At 37.3% G+C, this 17,346-nt stretch overlaps 1 protein-coding gene across 3 annotated transcripts; it reads right to left on the bottom strand.

The window, feature by feature from the left end:
- Positions 1–1,035: 1,035 nt before the first annotated feature.
- On the bottom strand, positions 1,036–17,346 carry ifih1 (interferon induced with helicase C domain 1). Of its 3 annotated transcripts, XM_044131551.1 has the most exons (17): positions 17,149–17,292; positions 16,801–16,879; positions 16,323–16,494; positions 15,903–16,001; positions 14,857–14,907; positions 11,982–12,220; positions 11,253–11,460; positions 8,373–8,590; positions 8,065–8,160; positions 7,833–7,956; positions 6,098–6,313; positions 5,397–5,653; positions 5,161–5,310; positions 3,962–4,123; positions 3,689–3,882; positions 3,516–3,609; positions 1,036–2,573 (listed from the first exon to the last, which is right to left on the bottom strand). In XM_044131551.1, exons 2-17 carry the CDS (start codon positions 16,867–16,869, stop codon positions 2,370–2,372), a joined length of 2,553 nt encoding a protein of 850 aa, XP_043987486.1. In that variant the 5' UTR covers positions 16,870–16,879; positions 17,149–17,292; the 3' UTR covers positions 1,036–2,369. The 3 variants fall into 3 exon arrangements, with proteins under 3 accessions (XP_043987486.1, XP_043987484.1, XP_043987485.1); XM_044131549.1 differs by having other exon boundaries at positions 16,801–17,346; XM_044131550.1 differs by lacking the exon at positions 14,857–14,907 and having other exon boundaries at positions 16,801–17,346.

The following is a 17,346-nucleotide window of genomic DNA, read 5'->3' as shown; positions in this document are numbered from 1 at the left end:
AAGCATTTTCCTGAAGGCATATATTTACAAGTTTGTATTATTTAAGTCATTACTCACCTGCTTTTGCATGTTCAAAATGCGTCCAACACAGTTTTCACACTCTCATTCAATAAGACTCACTGCTCCCTTTTTTTTTTTTTCTTCTTTCTGCTCTGAAAGTCTCGGGCTTTAATTTTTATGTCTTTGTTGCTTCCTGCAAATAACCTTACATAACTGATATACAACTTAGCTATATCGTGCATAGCTGAGAAGCTTGTCGTCTTTGCCTTATATTTGGCTCACAAGTCAAAAATTACTCAAAAAATAAATTGGGTAAGCTAACCTGTTGCTGCCACCCTGAACTAGACTTCTTTTTCCAACAAACATTCTTTCTGCAATTCTTGTATAAAGGCCAAATTTATGGAGTACATGACTAAATACTTCTCTTGTCAACAGATGTTTAATCTGAGCACTGGATCTTTGTCTAAGGCTCACCGTGTCTGACTAGTTAATTTAGGTGGATGGCTATGTCTGATAGGTTTCCAGTTGTGCCATACTCTATTATCAGATGGATTATGTAGTGTTCTGTGAGATTTTCAAGAACTATTATTGTTTTTAAGTACTGGTTTTAAAACTTAAATACAGTTTAAACTTATCAAGACTTTATCCCTCACCTCCATGATGTGTTCCTTAGACTTTGTCTGTGCCCTAGTGATCTCTAAAGAAACCCTTAGATCCCTATAGAATAGGTCAATTTACACAGAAATGTAACATGCAAACTGAATACAAATGTAGAGCTCATTTTAAGATTTGTGTAAGAGAAAATTTGAAAGAAATTTAAATTTTTCCTTTCACTTTTATCAAATACTTTGTCAATGTAAAAACTCAACAAATCACATTGATTGATTTTTTTTTTTTTTTTTTTTTTTTTTTGTCAACCAACTTCAGCATTTTATCCATTTTGTCATGTGATATGACATAATATGCAAGTTATATTTATCAATACTTTTACAAGGAACTGAACGGGATAGAACTTTAATAATGACAATGTGAAGGAAAGGTTTACACCATTTTATTTTAAATGCATTTAAAACCACAAAGGATTTACTGGTAGTTTTCCTAGTCAGCAAACACAATGCTTCTAAAGCAGTCATTTGAATAAACATTTAGCAGTCATACATTCCATACACCTAAAAACATTGATGCTTATTTTCTAAGGATTTAGGCACTTAAAACATTTAAACCTCAAAAATGCATTATTTTTTGCTTTAACAAGGTGCATACCCTTCTTTTTATGTTGAGAATTCACTAAATATGTGTATAAATTTATTTATCTAAACTCATGCGACAAACTGCTCTTTAAAATAGTTAAAAATGAAACTAGATGATTTTCTGACAAGTGTGAGGGAACACAGTAAAGGGAGTTGAATTTGCAATTTTTAGGCATGATTAAGAAATAACAATCTGAGCTACAACACATGCTGTGCACATGAAGCAATAAACTTATTAATGTTCGGACTGATGACAATCTAGAGGTACAAAATGTTTTAGGATCTTAGAAATCTAAAATCCTAATTGATTAAACATTGGATTTGTAAATGCATATTTATGCAATAAATGTAAAAAGAAACCCCCCCCAACACTTATACATTAATGAAAGCAACATGAAGGCTTTTCATTGAAGTTTTTTTTGTCATTCTACCCTTAGTTAAAAAAATTAGTTTGCAATGTTTCCTCGTGTATCAGATCCTGAAAAGATTGAAAACCCAGTCTTACAGGTTACATGAAACACTTAAAGTGTCCTTTGTTAAAAGAATTTTTAAAATGTCAGAAGTGCTCATACAAACCTTCAGTGCAATTTTACACAGAGCAAATTTTCTTTCCTGTTGGAAAAATACTAATTTGATTAATCCTGAGGGATTTGTGCAACTTGCAGAATTGCCCAATCGATTAGGTCGTCTAAAAGGATGTGGACACCGAGGTTAACAAAGGTTGCCTCCGTAAATAGCTCTGTCTCAACAGTGGTGAATCACTCACTGATGGGTGAATTAAGCAGAGTCAACAGCACCTGTTCGTGTGCCTGCAAGTTGACAGGTGGGCTCTGAGGGACAATCAAGGGCTCACTGCCTTGCATCTTATGGGACGGCAATGATTTCTGAAGAAAATACTTTTGAGTCGTTTTGCAAATCGATTCAGATTGAATTTAAATGATGCATTATTCCAGCTAAGTGCAAAATCTGACAAATAAAGTGCACTTGGTAAAAACATTTAAATCTAAATAAAGGAGCGATCCCTCATTCTGTGCGTATTGCAATGAATGCGTACACAAAATATGTCATCAGAAGAGAACCGCCAGCCTCTGGAAGAGGCTCTGGAAGTGCTTTGATTTGTTAGGGTGACTCTGTGTCTTCATCATCTGAGCCCTGTGCCATCAGACTGGCGTGTTCGATGTAGTCGAAGTCAGGAAACTTGACAGGAAGGTCGTTCCACCTGGTGCAGTTGCTGTATTTTTTCGTATTTATATCCACCACAAAGTTTTTCACATGGAGACAGGGCAGCTCAATCCCACGATACAACATCATTGAACCCCATGTCTGCAACAGAAGTGGAGTTTAAAAAAAGACAAATCTTAGTGCATATTTTCTCAGTTTAATGCATTAAACTTAGTCGGCAGCCAGACTGTCAGAAAAAATAAGTAATTCATAAAAATACATCTATTGTTCTTCACATTATCACTTTCTCGACTAGTAAAGCCGGCTCCCCTCCATAAAGGTCAACCCAAGTGATGGCTATGATTGCATCATTTTGCAATTCAGGGGCATGACATAGGCAGGCTGACTTCTACCCCTCTCACTTTATTAACCCTAAATACACGAACGACACGAAGACGGCAAAAAGGAATATATGAACCTAACTTTAAGTGTTTAGTCAAAGGGGCTGGAGTAGCAGCAGAAATCTACTACCAATGTAGAAACACACTCTGACAGGAGAACTATAAGCTACACTTGCCACAAATACTACCTTTATGAAAGAAGGAAGTCAATATTGAAATAATAACACCCATCATAACCTTGAATACACTAATCACACAGTGAAACATAATGGTAGCAACATCATGCTACTGGGAGGGCTTTCTTAGGCAGAGACAAGCAAACTGGATTGAAAGATGGATAAATCTGCAACTGAAAGCAGATATTTAAATAGACTATAAAAGGGCATCTTTTGCAGACTAAATGTTTCCTGCTTTAGGTCAGTTAGGACTAACAAAATTCTTCAAATTCATCAGTTTACGTAGATGTCTTTCATATCTGGCAGATCAGACCATAATCTAATTGTTGAGGAATGAGCAGACAACACATTTTTCAGTTGTGCACAAATTTGTGTTTGTTTATCAAAAATCTCAATAAATTAAATTAGTTTGCCATTGTAATGTGATAAAGTAGGAGCAGGATTCAGGGATATGAGTATGTTGGCAAGACAAGCTATCTCAAGTTACTAGCAAGACTGCAAATCCAAAAACCAAACAATGTGTTTACCTGACCACAGCCACTGCAAGCTATGACACCATTGGTCTCATAGTCCAAACGTCGCTCCTGAAGAGATACGTTTTCTCTCTGGATGAAAAGGTTCCTGCACGAAACAAAAGAGAGTATAATTAACCATGCAATGCAATGCGCAAGAGTTGAAAAGTTTATATCATAATTTGTACCTAAACTCTTGTGTAACATTGACTCTGTGCATGTTTTCAATGATTTGGATGTGTTCGCCGCTGCAGATGGGTTTGGTACAGTTTCGACAGCTAAACTTTACAGCAGATGGGTTCTCATCCTTAACAGCTTTCTTCTTCTGATTCACCTGTCTCACTCTTTCCTCCATTATAGCCTGAATCTGAAACTCGGTGATCTAATGAAAGGGGGGAAAAAAAGGTTAAAAGACTATATTTAGGAGAAAATAGATAACTAATAATACTTGTTTAACATACTTGTTTGTTGTAGAGTTTTTGATCTAATTTTTTAATTTTCTGAATGGCTTTGTTCATCATTTGCTCGCGGTACTCGTTGACGCACTCCTTTTCAGCCACCCCTGAGTTCTTTACATCCACGACAGTGTATGTGCTGTCCTCAGCTCTTCCTCTGCCTTGAGACTGCAAAGGGCAACAGAACAAATGGTCAGCAACCACCTACTGATATTCAGTCAGCCCACTTTTTTTTTTTTTTTTTTATTTCCTGTTGGCGGTATTTACAGCTGGATGACTAACAGGAGACTTAAAATACTGACCCATGAAAAGGTTTGTGGAAAACAGGAACAGACTGAGATTAATTTAACATTTGATTTGAGCAGAATGGAAAACCTAGAAACGGACATAAAATCAGGAATCCCTGTTTTCCTTGAAGAATTATTTTCGCTTCAACGCCTGGGAATTTAAACTGTTAGTTATCAGAACTGTCCTGAAACAGCCCTTGAAATGTCCCTGCTATAGGCAGGAAATACTTCTTTGAGTCACTACAGATCATTTTCATTGTAGTGGATTTTGGGTGAATCAATGCATTATTCTTCTCTGCGACTTTTTGAATGAACATAAAATGACTTTTAAGTCAGTCTGTCAAAAATCAATAGAGATTTATTTAATCAACTAGTCATTCATCGCAGATCATTTGTTGAATGTTTGTGTCAATATCTAAGTTTATGGAAATAAGTGTTTTTGAAATGAAGCTTTCTTTTGTCATGTGGTAACGCAAAAAATATTGTAAAATTATCGTCTTTGGAAAATGGGTAAAAATATGGTAATATATATATTTTTTCAATACGGAACACCATTAAAGTGAACTCGTATTACCTAAGCACTACCACGTAGTGGTAACAACTCTCTTAGTTATGCACACTGTCCCTGAGGCAAGAAGACTCAATTATTTAAAAACTCATGCATGCACCAAGAAAACATACAAAACCCAAACACTTCTTGCTGCAAGGCAACACAAGAAACTGTGAAACCATACAGCCCAATTACTGAGCATATTAAGTGTTTACCAAATATAGTTTATTTTATTAGCTGATATGTGTATTATGGCATAAGTCCTTCAGCTACCTTATTTATGTATGAAGTCAAAGTCATACTGAATCAAACCAAAAGGCATACCATCACATTTTTAATCAGGGATTACAGTTGTTCATTTTACTGACCTGAATCATAGCAATTTCATTGGTCACATGGCCGTATCGGATAACAAAATTGCAGGCTTCTATGTCCAAACCTTCTTCTGCCACCGTGGTAGCAATAAGGAGGTTGAGTTCACCGGTTTTGAACCTTTTCAACACATCCTTTTGCTCTGCCTGAGGAATACAACTGCAGGTCACATACATGAAGACCTTGGGAAATGGCAGCCTAAGAGAGTTTAGTTTGTGAAGTATGCACTTACAGCTGTCATTGGTTTAGTATCGCTCTGGTCTCCTCCTCCAATGAAATAAGAAGGTTTTACTCCAATGTCTGTAAACTTAGAGTTGTCTTGAATCCACTGGCTAAGAGACTTAGCGCTCTGACGTGTTTTGGTGAAAATGATCCCTCTGGGTTTTTCTCTGCTGCTGAACTCTTGTAAAATTTTAGTTCTGAGTTTTGACAGGCTGTCGTTTTCATATGTTGGATCCTTTGCAAGCTTTTCCAATTCTTCCGTTTTGTCTGTAAGGAGTAGATGTTACAGAAGTAAGGTAGATTATTTTTCACCAAAGTTAAACTTGACACTTTTACGACTGCAGTCTCTTGTAAAACTACTAGCACCCCTTTACGTCTGGTTAGAGTAAATTATTCTGAGGTTTTAGTCTGAAATTTAGTCCCATTTGGGACATGAATAAGTCTGAATCTGAAATAAAGCCTTAAATTGATTTGCCAAGCAATATTTCTAAATATGGTAAAAGTTCTTTGTTTACTACAAAAGCACAGTTTAACAGCAAAAATGTGAACTATATATATAGTACAGACCAAAAGTTTGGACACACCTTCTCATTGAATTCAATTAGAAAGTCTGTCCAAACTTTTGGACTGTACTGTATATATATATATATATATATATGTAAAAAATAATAGTGGAAGTTAAGAATGTCAACAAGAAAAAAAAGATTTTACCTTTAAGCAAATTGAACAAAAATCTCTCTGTCTCTGTTATTTGCATGTTTTGTTCTTCATCTGGTGACGTTTTCTTCTTGATCTGCTCCTCGTGGAACTTGTTCAGGTAACTGAGTGCATCACACATGCGTATGGTGTTACTTAAAATCAGACCTTCATTATATCGTCGAAGGTACTCTGCGCAGACCCGCACTGTCTGGTCTCCATCTTTGGCAGCTAAAACACAATGAGGCAATTTTATGATGGCTCTATGTGTGCTAAACCCAAACTGTCCAGTGTAATAGAGAGTTAGTGTTTTTGTGTTTGATTTGATGTAAAGCACTTTGAAATGCCTTGCTGCTGAAGTGTGCTATACAAATAAAGTTTGATTGATTGATTGATTGAGTGTTAAAGGGTTACCACAGGTACATTGCAGGTAAAAGCAAAGGAGAATTATATGGAGCTTTAATACTTGACTGAATAAAAAATAACAAAGTAAGATTAATATCTCAGACATAAAGATTCAGGCTATATAATGCTAATAAATATCATCGACTTCGGAGAAATTGTGTATTTTTCATATCAAATTTTCATTGCCACCTCTATCAATTTGTATTAGGGATGCACGACATATTGACACCAACATCATTATCCACCAATATTAGTAAATTTTTAACAAATCTGTATAATACATGCAGTGTTGGCATAGTTACTTTGAAAAAGTAACTTTAATCGGACTACTGATTACTCCTTGAAAAAGTAACTTAGTTAGATTACTGACTACTTGATTTGGAAAGTAACTAAGTTACACTAAAAGTAACTTTTTAGTTACTTTCAGCAGCTGTTAACAACAACGCTCCACCTACTGTGAAAATCACATTGAGCTTTGTCAATACTTTTTTGTAAGCTATTTTATAATGGCAACATCAACAATGTGTCTCCACTGATAAGGTTGAATTGAAGAGGAGATTGTACAAAAAAATAAAAACGTGAATAATTTGTGTGGTCCACTGTTGTCTGGAAAACTCTAAGAAGGCTTTTAAAGTTGGCGTTAAGTTTCCATTATAATTATTGGCAACTACGGACACATTTATTCATGGCTGTTTTCACGTTTATTGCGCTGTTCATATTGGTCTCGATGTTTGCAGTTTTCTGGGGCGCAACGCGAAGCTCGACGTCATTCAGAGGTAATATATTAACTTGACTTTAACAAAGACACAGCGGGACGGATCATCCGGGAAATGATGAAAAGGAAGAGACGGAATAAGACTACCATAATGACGGACAAATTCTGGGATTTATTATGAGTCTCTGCTTATTCCAAAGCTCAAATGAGCAACTTCATGCTCAAAAACAAGCCCAAAAGGCGCAACCCGCCACTCATTAAATTTGCAAGCGACTTTAAAAAAAAGGAAGCCCAAAGCCGCTTGTAATAATCAGACTTGGCAACAGAAACTCAAAATAGTTCCAGTTTTTCCACCAACAAAATGCGCATCTCCCTCCATTGTTTACATTTCTGTCGCATAGAGACGTCGGTCACTCGACAAGACACGTAGAGGAAATACGATTAAATTACAAAAGAAGATAGTAACGCACAGTGATTTTGATAAGTAACTGTAGTCTGACTACTCGATTTGAAATAGCAACGCGTTAGATTACTCGTTACTGAAAAAAGTGGTCCGACGTCAGTAACGCGTTACAAATTAACGCGTTACTGACATCACTGAATACATGTCTGTGTAACATTTCCACTCACCTTCTCGCTCTTTTTGAACAGCCCATTGTTCGTAATTCTGAGTGCCCAGGTCACATGTTGGAAAAAGCTGGGCATGTTCGTGAATGGCAGTCATGATTGCCTTGACCACACAACCAAAGGGATCCTGATGATGATGTTTAGGTAAAAATACAGTTAATGCCCCTTGACTAAAGAAGAACCTCATTTTAATGTAAATCTTGTTGAATTTACGGTAATATGAAACAACGTCTACCTCTTTTCTCGGTTCAACAGGCAGAATGGATTTTCGTAGTTCCTTTTTTACAATGCTTCCTGTCATAATTTTGGAAACATCCAAGTTTGCACAAATCTGCAAAAGAGGGAAGGAAATCTGCATTAATATGTAATGAAAAATACTACATACAATGTCTGTATGTTTTACTAGCTTTCCTTGAAGTGGGAAACTAAGGCTTAGAATTAGAAAGCAGAGATAAACGTGAAAGAAATTTAGGTGAATAGAATAAGTTGTAAAAAGGTATACAATATTACAGTTGTAGATACAATGCTAAACAGAGTATTTACTCGCAGAATGTGCTCTTCAGCTTTATTCAGGGTTTTGGCACCTCCGACTCCAGGTGAGGCTGTCAGGCCCAGGATCTGAGGAAGCGGTACAGGCTTCTTCTGCTCCTTCATGAGCTTTTTGTTCTTGTGCTTTTGTTTCAAGTACCTCATCATGATGTGGTTGTAGACTTCTCCTTTCTGAGTGTGGTGACATTCATCTATTATGATAAGTGTCAGATCTGCAAAAGACAGTGACATGATGCCAAACATTCACTTGGAACTGTAAATTATAAATGCCATGCAGAAATAAGAACAAAGACTTAAAAGCAGGGATTTTTTATTTTTTTTGCAACTAATATAGATTCTCCCTAAGTTAAAGTGCACAAATCTTACATAAAGACAACGATCTCCTTCAACCAAGCACTGTTAGTTAAAATAGTCCCTTGAAAGACCGAGGTAGTTCTTTAGAAAAACAAATTGTCCCACTCACATCAGAGCTTTTAGGGACAATTTGAGACAGCAGTTTAAACCACACAATAACATCTGTGAAGAGAACTGCTTGCTTCAAAAACAAAGCCAGACTTCAATGTAATCTAAATACGGTGCATTACAATTACTCAAGTCTAAACTGTTATTCGAATATGTCCCAGAAGAGAATGCAGAGTGGCAGCTTGATGGGCTGTGATAGATGCTCTCTTGTGAATTCGATCCAGCCACACATCGATGGCTTGAACAGACATGTGGCCTGAGAGCCAGGAGGAAGGGAAAAAAAATAAATGCTTTGAAGTGTTTCAACAAACAGCATATGTTCCTCTGAGGTGGCTATTCCACCTTGGACTGGCGACTGCCAGGAGTGAACAGTGGAGTCGGAAGAATTTGACAAGATCCTGTCGGGGGAAAATCCTGCTCCCTGTTCCCTTGGTGGTTATCTATTCCAGAACATTTCAGTGTCAGTAAAATCCAGGGTAGATTTTGCATAAATTTAAAGATGTTGCAACCATATTAGGTTTAATGGTGTGTTTTAATTTCTACTAAGAAAAGAAGTTTAATTTTTACAATATATATTTTGTTTAGGTCTGTACATCAGAGTAAACAAATAAAAAATGCAGCCAAACCATCTGCGCATTAGCAAGAATGGTGTGGCAAAATGTTATAGCCCTTAATTCAACATTAAATGGACATCAACAAAAAATACATTTTTGAGAAAAAATAATAGAAAATGACTTTTGCTGCAGATCACTATAAATATAACAAACAAAATCTGCTGTTTTACTTTCAATGTCCACTATGGAAAATTAGAAGGCAACAGTTTAAAACTCCCATTAGTCATTTCTTCAAAAGTTGCTGGATTTTTCTTTTATAACTGAGTGTATAGAGCAGTTTTCTATTTTGTTACTGCAAAGGATGCTCCCTTTTTTGTTTTTTAATAGAGACCGTGATAAAAGTTTGACAGTAGTTAAAGTGCATCATTCGCTACTAGGATTTGTAGGAAGAGAAGCTTCTAGAATTATAGTTTTGTTTTTAAGTTCAAAACATTTTGGTATGTGCCTGTACGGACTTGCAGTTGAAATTTTAAATGCATGTTTTGAATTGTGCAATATGTGAAGTTTCCCTTTTATTCGCTCAGTCTGGCTTTTCCACCTCCCCGCCCACAAGGGAGTAGATATCAATTTCTCCACCCGCATTTTTAACCCTCAGTTCTTCATCTGGACTTCATTAAATCTTGTGTGACACCTTGTGGGATACTTCTATTAACAGTTTTGACAGACCTGTCCAATTCTTTCTGTCTGCCTAACAATTCCAGTACGTGACACTGCATCTGGCTCTGCTCCACTCCGCACTTTGCAGGCGGGCTGCCGCCATTCTGGGGCGCCCCAAATTCCACTGCTTGCATGCCTTCTCAGCTTCGCTCCACTGCAAACTACAGAAAGGTTTTCGCAAGATTCATGCATGGGAAATGAGAGACCACGCGACAAAGCCAGTGAATGGTGTCACATAAAATGTGGCAGTTCTCAACTTCAAAAATGTACATTTTCCCTACATTGCTCTCCCTGCCTTCACTGGCGCTCCTGCTGTAATTTGAGCGAGAAGCTTTTCAGAATTAAATCCACACATTTTGTGTGTATCCATAGACATAACTGATACATGCTGACATGTATCAGTTATGGCTATGGGTACAAGTATATTTATTTATAAATATACCCATATTTTTATTAATAGAGCAAATATTTTGACCAAATATAGTCTGTCTTGATTAACTATTGTGCAGCTTCCTGTTGGAAAGGTGTGGGCTTTGAAGATGAACTACTCACTTGCTCCGGTGTCTGAACAGAATCAGTTCTACCGGTAATTTTGGATAACGGCTTTGTGGAAGTATGAACAGTTGTGCAGACGCAGAGTAAATGCTGTCATTAACGTTAATGCGTGTTCTCTCTGTGCATATGTGGGTTGTTTCTGAGCACTACAGTTTCCTGCCACTGTCCAAAAACGTGATTATTAGGTTCATTAGTGACTCTAAAAGTTGGGAATGAATATGTGCATGTTTGTTTTTGTTCTTTGACTCTGTGTTGCCCTGTGATGGACTGGTGACCACTCCAGGTCGTACCCTGCCACTTACTTAATGACCGGTGGAGATCCAACCACTCTTTGGTAACATTCATGTGGAATATTTGCTAATTTAACCAATTTTCGGGGCTACGAAAACCCTACTAGTCAAACTCGGTCAAACCCATAACCCAACATCATTCTGTTAAACCCACCCAGGAATGTATTTTTGTGTAGTTGACCCTGGATTGGGCTAGTAAAATAACACAAACTGAGTTCTTTGTAACTGATTATCCTATAGTATTTTGTTCCACCAAACTTCATAGGATGTAGAAATTAAGTGCTGCAAAGTCCTACCGCTTAGTTTCACCCCTTCATCCTCTCCGCTGGAAGCCCGCTCCAAGTAATTTTCGAGAATCTGGGCTGTGCAGATGATGATGTCGTTTCTTTCCACAATGTTAGCGAAGGAGATTTTGAGCTCAGAGTCTCCACTGACCCTCTCCACTTTGTACTTGAGCTTCAGGGAAGAGAACTCTGAGGAGAAATGCTGCTCCACAAGAGGAATCTACAAGACAAAGTAGAATATTTCATGAACACAATTTTCTTTTTATAAAGGAAGAAATGACTTTCTGCCACTACAGCATCTGAATGTTAACACCCACCACAACTAAGCTACTTGGAGCCTTATTCCTTTTGTTTAAGGCAGACCTTCTAATTAGTGGAAACAGGGGATTTTGTTGCACACTGTTTACAAAAGGAGTACACAGACTTTCCTGTGTGGGTACAACTAACCTACTTATTGCTCAGGAATGAAGATTAAAAACGAAAATGCTTTCAGTCACATAAGATTACTTCGTCTGCTACTAGATAGTTCTATGGGAGTAAAATATTTTTTGCCACATGGTATTTATTTTCCTTGTTCAGTCTGCATCTCATATGAGTCAAATAGTAACAAAGTGCACTGGGATATATAAAACTTATGGCGTGGAATTTCTGGCTTGCAACTTTCGTGTTTTCTTTGGTTTTGTCTGACTTATGGGCTTCGGCTGCAGTGCTTTATTCAGATCCAAAGTCAGATCCTAGTACCTTGTTCACCAGGACAACCACCTTCCCTGGTTTCCCCTCAGCTCTCCTGCTGTCCAGATGTTTTTGGGTAATGTACACTGCAACTCTGGTTTTACCGCTTCCTGTCGGGAGGCAAATAATAATGTTTTCCCCCTCCAAGGCAGGCTTGGCAACTTCCATCTGATAATCACGAAGAGAAATTTCTTCTGGGTTTCCTCTGGTGGCTCCTGCTGCTTCTGCTGCTGGACAGTCACTTATATCTGCAATGCAGACGAGAGGCTCAGTCTGAAAAGGGCTTCTGCCTATGTCAGCAAGCCACAATTACACATTGTTATGGAATGTCCTCTTTAAGCTGTTTTTATACATGGAACAATTTTTTTTAATGTGTATTCAGAACACAAACCCAGTTTTAAAACCTCAAATTTGCCAAATTAAGAGAATGAGAAAATACATTCATGTAATTTCAACAAACGACAACAGAAATACCTATTTGCTGTAAAAATAGGTATACAAACCAGCAGCAAGCGCAGAAAACCTAATACTTGTTTGAAATGATTCAGAAAAACTCCATCATGTCATGACATGTAACTTGAGTATTATTTTCACGATTGGTTTTATGTAGCACTATTCAGTCTTAGCTGTGCGTAAACACCAGACCTATGATCCGCCTTAGCTGGGTTTAAAGTTGCTGGAAAGGAGTGAGTCATTTGTTCTGTCTCAGCTGGGGGTGATGCATTGCTGAGGTATTATGTATAATTTTCATGAATGAGCTCCCCTTATGGTATGAGTTCCACATTTGCCACAGCTGTAAATACAAAACCTCAGAAAACACAGTGGGTTGCAAAAGGATTCACTGTTTTATGTTTTGTTACACTACAACCCCACCCAAAAAAACTTCATCTGTTTTTATGAAGATTTTGCGTGACAGACTAACACAAAGCAATGAATGATTACTGAGTGGGAGAAAAATTTCTAATTTGCTGATCCTAGTAATAAAAAAAAAATAAGTGTGGCAAGGCAGGCAATCCGAACTACTTTGATACCCCTGAATAAATTCCAGTTAAATTACCTTCAGAAGTCACCTACTAAGCAAGGAAAGCCTGTTTAGCCACCTTTAAATTCCTTCATAATATAAAATTTTTCAATAATAAAATCGTACAAAATGCTTCATAAAGAGATTATAAACATTAAACTCAGTGATTAGAGACTATCTGTGACTTAAAGCAATGGACTCACTTTGCAAAGAACAAAGTTAATTCTGAATAAAAGCTACAAGAAGTCCAATGTGAGGTTTGCCACCAACCTTATAGAGGTCGCAGCAAATATATGGAAAATATGAAAGGATAAGACCAAAATAGAGCTTTCTGACCAACATGCAAAATGTTACGTCCTGTGAAAAGCTAAAACTGCACATCACCTGCATTCCATTATCCACACCTTGAAACAAAGTGATGGTAACATGAAGCTGTGTGGAAACTGGTCAGAGTATTAGGTGGCAACAAGGCAACTCAGGAGGACTCCAAAAGAATAGATCTACAATTAAATGTTTTGATGAAAGCACATTAGAATGGTTTATTCAAAGTCCGCAGCTCAATCTAACTGAATTTGAGGCAAGAAAATTGTGAAATTGTGGTGAAAATTGATCCTCAGACACTCTTCACTCAGTCTGGCTTAGCATGAGCTATTTTGCAGCTATGATTAGAGTGGGAGGTAGTTGTTAAAAAACCCCAAAACAAAACAGATTAAGCGGGGTTGGACAGAAATGCATTCTAAAAAAAAAAGAAAAAAAAATGTGCATGCTTTTTTAAAAATTTCACGTTACAGTTAGGTACTGCTTTATATTGGTCTATGCACCTTAAAATAAACTGATGTTTGAGGTTGCAGCCTGGTAAAATGTGAAGAAATTTATGAACCATGAATACTTTTGCAAGGCACAGAATAGTTGTGTTTTATTGTCGGTGCAGGCATTTTTTAATTAGCCTCTTGCGGGTCAACACAAGTGTGTCCTGATGAAGAGACAGAGCCTGAACAACAACAATAGGAAATGTGTTCCAGACACTGCAATTATTTGGGATATATTCTGTCAGCTCTTATAAATTTTACTCCAAAAAGGAGGTGAAGTCAAATTATTTACAGACAGAAAATCTCTGAAAACTAACAGGATTAGAGTTTGTTTTCTTGGAAGATTAGGTGTAAATTTTACACCAAGCAAATCAACAAATAAAAAATAGTATATTTTTCTGTTGGCTGCTTATTATAAAATGACATTTAGATTTGATTTGAAGATATGGTAATTGAAGTGTAGGAAAAGACTCAAGTTGTGTTGGCAGAGTACTTCCCCCATCCTCGATTTAAGCCTGGGATGAGGGTAACATTTCTGTAACCTACTACACCCCAGAATCAGGCATTTCAAAATGTATATAGATCGTCAGAGTGACGTTTTGTACAGAGTATGCGCCACCTCTTGGCTCATGACACGCACAGGACACTACAACTGAACTTAACTCCACCCTTCTGTAAGACTGAAGAAGACAAAGCATGCATGGAAAGGCTACAGTCCACAGATTCCTTTTCAATCTGCTAATACTGAGTCAACATGTGGTTTTCATTTAAAGCACCACTGCGCTCCGTCTTCTGCAACTTCTCTGTGGTTCTTCAGAGTTCACACATGGAACTTATTCATGCCACGCCAAAAGGCATTGAAATATTCCACAACAATCTTCCAGCTAATATCATTATGCCTGGTGAATACAAAACAGAGATCAAATGCACATTTTTCTGACAAATACATGTGCTAATTTAGGCCTGGTGGTTTAGGTTTCACTGAACGCATTCTGGGATTAACAAGAGTTTATAGAATTATAACAATAAGAATGTGGGTGAGGGTAAGTCCCACCTGGATGTAAATTATTCATGGATTTGGACAGGTCAGTGCTTAAATACAGATCTGTAAAAAAAAAAACAACAAAAAACAGCATTTACTCAAAATACACTTATGAAAAGCAGCAGATTTCAGCTAATTTATGCACAAAATCAAACATAAAATAACTTGCAACCTAATAGCTTGCACAACATCCAACGAATAATAAGTTGGTACAGCATAACTAATGGAAAAGTTTTGATTGTAATTTTCTGAAGAAATGAAAATGAGCCATGTGGGGGGGGGGGGGTGTTCTTTTAGGGTTGTTTGTTGCCATGAAAGCACACAGCCCTTTCATGGCAGCAAACATTACCTTCTCTCCTAAAAGGTAAAGGAAGAACTAATGACTGAAAGAACATACTGTATTCTTAAAAAGTTTACATGCATTTTTAAACTGGGAAAACCAAGACCAAGATGTCGTGGCTTTCTATGCTTACGACCTCTGAATTATAGGAATAACACATGTATTTTAGAGCAACATCTAAAACATGTTACTTCTTTTCATGACATCAAGAAAATCAACCAGAGTAACAAGAAATATAAAGAAAGTGCAAATTCTGTGAATCGAGCCTAGAGAAACAGCAAAACACTTTGTGAAGATGCACGCAAGAGAGTGCGAAACAAGTTCTTCACTGATATGGAGTAAAAAGACAGAAACGGACCATTATTCCAGAAGGAAAAGAAAATCTAGCTTAAATGGCCATTCTATCAACTACTGAGAACATGTACGTAAACTGTCTAAAGAAATAGTTTTGGTAATCCTACTGAATTAAACCAGAAAGAGTTTAGTCTCAATTTAAAGAAACAGAGGAAAAATTCTTATTTATACACTGTACGTAAAAGTCTGGGTTTAACTGCAATTGTGATGCAAGACAAGGATGGACAATCTTTGAAGCTTAACATTAAGTTGATTAATTTGGTGACTTCTACAGCTCCTCCAAAAACCTACAGAAAAAAATTATAAATGTATATAAAATATAAATTAATTGCATTATACATTGAGAAGACATATTCTATAAGACCTGTGGCATCATCCTGAGATCCTTCGGTGCTGCTGATTTCCATGGGCTCCTCACTGTGACAGCTTTCGGCCGGTATCTCCTCTGCTGCTGCTACATTTTCTGAAAATCCCGAAAATAATTAAATGTAGTTTCCATCTTTACACAACATCAAAATGAAGCTCAGAAACAGAAACTCTGTATAGATGAAAACCAAATTACAGTTTTAGCAAAATTACTCAGAATAAACATTTGCTAATGGGAAATTACTCAAGAAACTGAAGTAGGGATATTGCAATCTATGTAATTACTGAGATGGATAACACAACACAACTCAAATCTCCATAAATCCCACTGAAATATCGGTGCCTAGACTTTGCCTCATCGCCTTTCCTTCAACAATTGTGCTCTCCAGGAGCAGAGGAAGGTTAGATAGACACTTACTCGGTTTCTGACACTCAGGTGATCCTCCAATGAGCTCATAAAGGTGTTTGTGTTCAGTGACACGCAGAATCTCCCGAAATTCAGAGAACCAGCCAGGTCGGCCTTTCACAATCCTGCTCAGAAGTTCACGTGCTCCACGTTTATTTCCGTGGTTTGTTTTTTCAGCCAAAATCTAGATTTTGAACAAAATAAACTGGGTTTATGTGACTTTTCTGCAACCTGAGGGTAGGAGGAGAAATTGCATCAACCAGAAGTGGTGAACTTCCATTTGCATTCAATACTGCCATCTTGTGGTCACATGAAAAATCAATTTGAAACATTTGATAAAAACATAAATTCATTTATAGATTGCTTTGAATCCTAGCATATAAGATAAAACAAAACAAAAGACTGATAACATTAATTTTATTCTTTCTAACTTCAAACTAACAAAGAATTTGACATTTCCCATTCTCATTGTTATTACTTTTTCGCTTACCTTCTCTTGGTCCGCAGCAGTTAGGACACCTTGAGCTAAGCACCGAATCAACACTTCTTCCGTTTTCATGTCCTCCAGCCTGGGAGTAAATAACTCAATTAACCGGACATAGTAGTCATTCTTTGCCTCCACTTCAGGTTCTGGGGGGTTTAACTGCAAATAGTCAGCAGCGTGACCGTTGCCTCCTTGTATCAATGCATCAACGAAGGCCCTGAACCAGCCGACTTGATGTGGCCTCTCAACAATCACACTAATAAGCAAATTCGCAGCCGATTGATTACCCTCCGTGTTCAGTCTCTGTCTGATCTGATCCTTTCGTCCAGATTCTAATTGTAAATATTGTAGTACCTCGTCTGCCTTTATAATCTGCTGGAGTCTCGGTCTTAAGCATTCAATGCGACGTTCATGTATCTCATCATTATCAGAAGCCATCGCGACTGGAGTGTCCGATAATCCAAGCGACTACAACTCCGACTCAAATGAAAAGGCCTAGCCTTTCCAGTAGGCTGACTCACTTCTTCACGTAATAGCTTAACCTGGAAAACA

Source organism: Gambusia affinis, linkage group LG11, assembly GCF_019740435.1.
Source record: "Gambusia affinis linkage group LG11, SWU_Gaff_1.0, whole genome shotgun sequence".
Taxonomy (NCBI): domain Eukaryota; kingdom Metazoa; phylum Chordata; class Actinopteri; order Cyprinodontiformes; family Poeciliidae; genus Gambusia; species Gambusia affinis.
Note: the sequence above shows the minus strand (reverse complement) of the source record. Positions and strands in the feature narration are given on the sequence as shown.

Coding starts and splice junctions, on each gene's coding strand:
- ifih1 (XM_044131549.1), bottom strand. CDS start 17,232: ATGGCTTCTGATAATGATGAGATACATGAACGTCGCATTGAATGCTTA. Junction 8,591..11,252: donor TGAAGGGGTGAAACTAAGCG/GTAGGACTTTGC, acceptor TGTCTTTTGCAG/ATCTGACACTTATCATAATA. Junction 5,654..6,097: donor TTTGTTCAATTTGCTTAAAG/GTAAAATCTTTT, acceptor TACTCCTTACAG/ACAAAACGGAAGAATTGGAA.